Source organism: Triticum dicoccoides, chromosome 6A (assembly GCF_002162155.2).
Source record: "Triticum dicoccoides isolate Atlit2015 ecotype Zavitan chromosome 6A, WEW_v2.0, whole genome shotgun sequence".
In the NCBI taxonomy this organism is placed as follows: Eukaryota; Viridiplantae; Streptophyta; class Magnoliopsida; order Poales; family Poaceae; genus Triticum; species Triticum dicoccoides.
Genome location: NC_041390.1, coordinates 547,812,749 through 547,815,988, shown reverse-complemented (window position 1 = coordinate 547,815,988; position 3,240 = coordinate 547,812,749). Strand labels below are relative to the sequence as shown.

Sequence of the window (3,240 nt, the reverse complement as noted above, 5' to 3'; positions counted from 1 at the left end):
AACTGGTTTCGGTCCAGGCGGGTGAGTGCGTGTTTTTTTACTCAAGACTAAAATGTCCCTAAACAATTCAAATGAATTTATAAAAACACCACAATAATTTCTAAAATAACTATGTAATATTTAGAGCCTAATGAACATTAACTTAAGCACAGAACATTTTGAAAATATTTTCCTAATGCAATTAATGCACTTTTTGCAAATAAAATAAATACCAATAAACTCCAAAACTTCAAATAATATTCAAAATAAATTTTCCCACTCTTTTATATTTTGAGGAAGTCATCTTATCCCCTCTCATTTGTTTTTCTCTAGTGGAAAAGATATTATTTGAATATTTCAAAAACTCCAAAAATGCAAAGAAATATGATATGCATTGAATGATTCCATTAACATCCAAATTAATAAAATTGGGATGTTACAGTGTGCGTGTGTGCGCGTGTGCGTGTGCGTGTGCGTGTGTGTGTGTGTGTGTGTGTGTGTGAGAGAGAGAGAGAGAGAGAGAGAGAGAGAGAGAGAGAGAGGGGGGGGGGCTCCCTCCTTGCTCTTCTAATAAATCGAGAAGAAAAATATATGATGATCCATAACACCAGATAGGGTTGCTGCAATTTTCTCATTTTAGATCATATTATTTGTGTTGTTTGTTCAGCCCGTGACTGAATTTCTTCCTTCTATATTTTGCACGAATTTTCTGCCAACCCCCACTGTGTTCCAGCAAGCCCGTGGTCTAATTTGTTTGAATTTTTTGAAACCTATGAATACACTTCTGAAATTTTCAAATAAATAGACCACTGAAAACGCCGGTGTCTGAAGCCTGATTCCCAATCCCAAGTGCCGCCTCTATCCTGTCATCGTTGCACACGGTCATCCATTTCTTATCCACCTCATCCCGCCACAGGCCACACATCTCCGGCCACGCGGGACGCCCACGACCCCCGTCCGCCGTCCGATCTCGCAACCACCAGATCCCGCCCGTCCACTGCCCACCCAAACCCCTCTTCCTCTCTCCTCTTCCCAGCAGACCAGAGCCAGCCAAGCCAGCTCCGCACCACTCCCCACCCCACGCTCCACGACGCGCGCGAGCGAGCCATGGCCGCCCTCCGCCTCGCCTCCTCCGTCACCCTCTGCCCGGCGGCCGCGGCCGCGTCGCCCTCGTCCGCCGCCGCCGCGCCCCGCGCCGCCTCCTTCGCCTGCGCGGTCGCGCGCGGGCTCCCCTCCCTCCGCCTCGCCGCGCCCCGCCGCCGCCGCGGCGACCTCGGCCGGCCCAGCGCCGCCGGCGCCGAGGCCGCGGCCGAGAACTACGCGACCGCGCTCACGGAGGTGGCCGCCGAGAGCGACTCCCTCGACGCGACCGTGGCGGACATGGAGAAGCTGGAGAAGATCTTCGCGGAGGAGGCCATCGCCGAGTTCTTCGACAACCCCACCGTGCCGCGCGAGGAGAAGACGGCGCTCATTGACGAGATCGCCAAGTCGTCGGAGCTGCAGCCGCACACCGTCAACTTCCTCAACGTGGTCATCGACAACACCCGCGCCAGCCTGATGCCGCAGATCGTGCGCGAGTTCGAGACCGCCTACAACGCGCTCACCGGCACCGAGGAGGCCGTCGTCACCTCCGTGGTGCAGCTCGAGTCGCAGGACCTCGCGCAGATCGCCACGCACGTGCAGAACATCACCGGCGCCGCCAACGTCCGGATCAAGACCCGCCTTGACCCGGAGCTCATCGCCGGATTCACCGTGCAGTACGGCCGCGACAGCTCCAACTTCATCGACATGAGCGTCCGCAAGCAGATCGCGGAGATCACCTCCGAGTTCGAGATGCCCTCCGTCAACCTCGAAGTCTGATGCTTAGGTCCTCTTTTTTCTGCCGTCTCTATACATCTTCTTCTGTATCATTATTATCCGGTGAAATGTTAAAATACATAACTTGGTTCCAGCATTTGTAGTTTGTGTCAATTCCTTTTGAAGTTCACAGGAGAAAGTTCTGTATTATGTGTTGTGCAGAGGAGGGAAACCAACCTGCAAAACAGATTGGAACTAGGACCAAAGACGAAATGGGGACAAACTTTTCTGTTAGATTGTTGTCAGTAGAGTCAAGAGATCCATGCACACATATGCACTGCACAGCCTACATGCGTTAGTACATTGTAATTGTTAGAGCATCTCATCAGAAGTGGGATAGATTCAGTCCACATCAACACCAATGTCACTAGCTTGAGTGTATGCAGTTGCAATGTTTGCTGCATTAGGATTGTGTGCAGTCGAATAAGAATGTTCCTAAGCCTTAACTCCCAATCTGTCAGTGTAAACTAGGGTGAACTGCCAGTTATTCTATGAGAACTATCCACCTAACCAGTGATGGTTTTTCATTCTTTTGCAGTAATTGATGCGACAAGGATTTGCAACACCCAGTAAGGGCGTTGATCTTCTTCAGACCTGGAGATGCGACGGAGGGATTAAGGCATTCTTTTCTGCAAAATATAGTAATGACATAAATCATTTTTTCGGCAGGAGCCAGCCACTGTAATTTTCTTTTTTGCCTTTGTGCTGTTGAGATCTTGTAAAATAATATGCTCCAAAATACTCAACTATAGCAGAGTTGCTCCTCCATCTTCAGGCGACAAAGTTAACAGCGTGTAATGTATAGCTATGTATCCGACCGATCAAGTTGTGTGCAGACGTGTATAGCATGTGGCATTGCTATCAACTGGCAACCAAGATCATGTTGCATTCTGAATTTCCACTTCGTCGTGTCCATCCATGACTTAAAGCTCGAAAAGGCGTCAGGTGTGATTTGTTCAGCTGTTCTACTTCGGTTGCTCCTACAAATACGCAGTTCTGTGTCTTTGTCACTATGCTGTGTAGTTGTTCTGGAATCCCATCCCCAATCCGTATTGTGTCTTCCTGCATTGCTTAGCCATGGCCATACCCTTCAAAGGAGGTCTGTAAATTGTAATCGTGCATTGAGATAGTTCTGTAACTTCGGTTGGCAGGTTTCTGTCATCATCAGAGGTAAGGAATGTGGCTTCTGAGACATCTCGAAGATGTTTAAGCCCACTATATTACAAGACGTTGGCTCCTTAACCACTTGCCATACCTTCATAGGATACGGATAACACGTCCAGGCTGAGTGTTGTTACCATATCTAAATTAATGGAAGAATAACGTCACACCGGATCCGTGGCGCAATGGTAGCGCGTCTGACTCCAGATCAGAAGGTTGCGTGTTCGATTCACGTCGGGTTCA

At 49.2% G+C, this 3,240-nt stretch overlaps 1 protein-coding gene and 1 non-coding gene across 2 annotated transcripts; both read left to right on the top strand.

The window, feature by feature from the left end:
• Positions 1 to 1,040: 1,040 nt before the first annotated feature.
• Positions 1,041 to 2,737, top strand: LOC119317837 (ATP synthase delta chain, chloroplastic-like). Its single transcript, XM_037592337.1, has 2 exons — positions 1,041 to 1,846; positions 2,375 to 2,737. Exon 1 carries the CDS (start codon positions 1,087 to 1,089, stop codon positions 1,837 to 1,839), a length of 753 nt encoding a protein of 250 aa, XP_037448234.1. The 5' UTR covers positions 1,041 to 1,086; the 3' UTR covers positions 1,840 to 1,846; positions 2,375 to 2,737.
• Positions 2,738 to 3,168: 431 nt separating this feature from the next.
• On the top strand, positions 3,169 to 3,240 carry TRNAW-CCA. Its single transcript has one exon. It is a non-coding gene; the product is annotated as a tRNA-Trp (tRNA).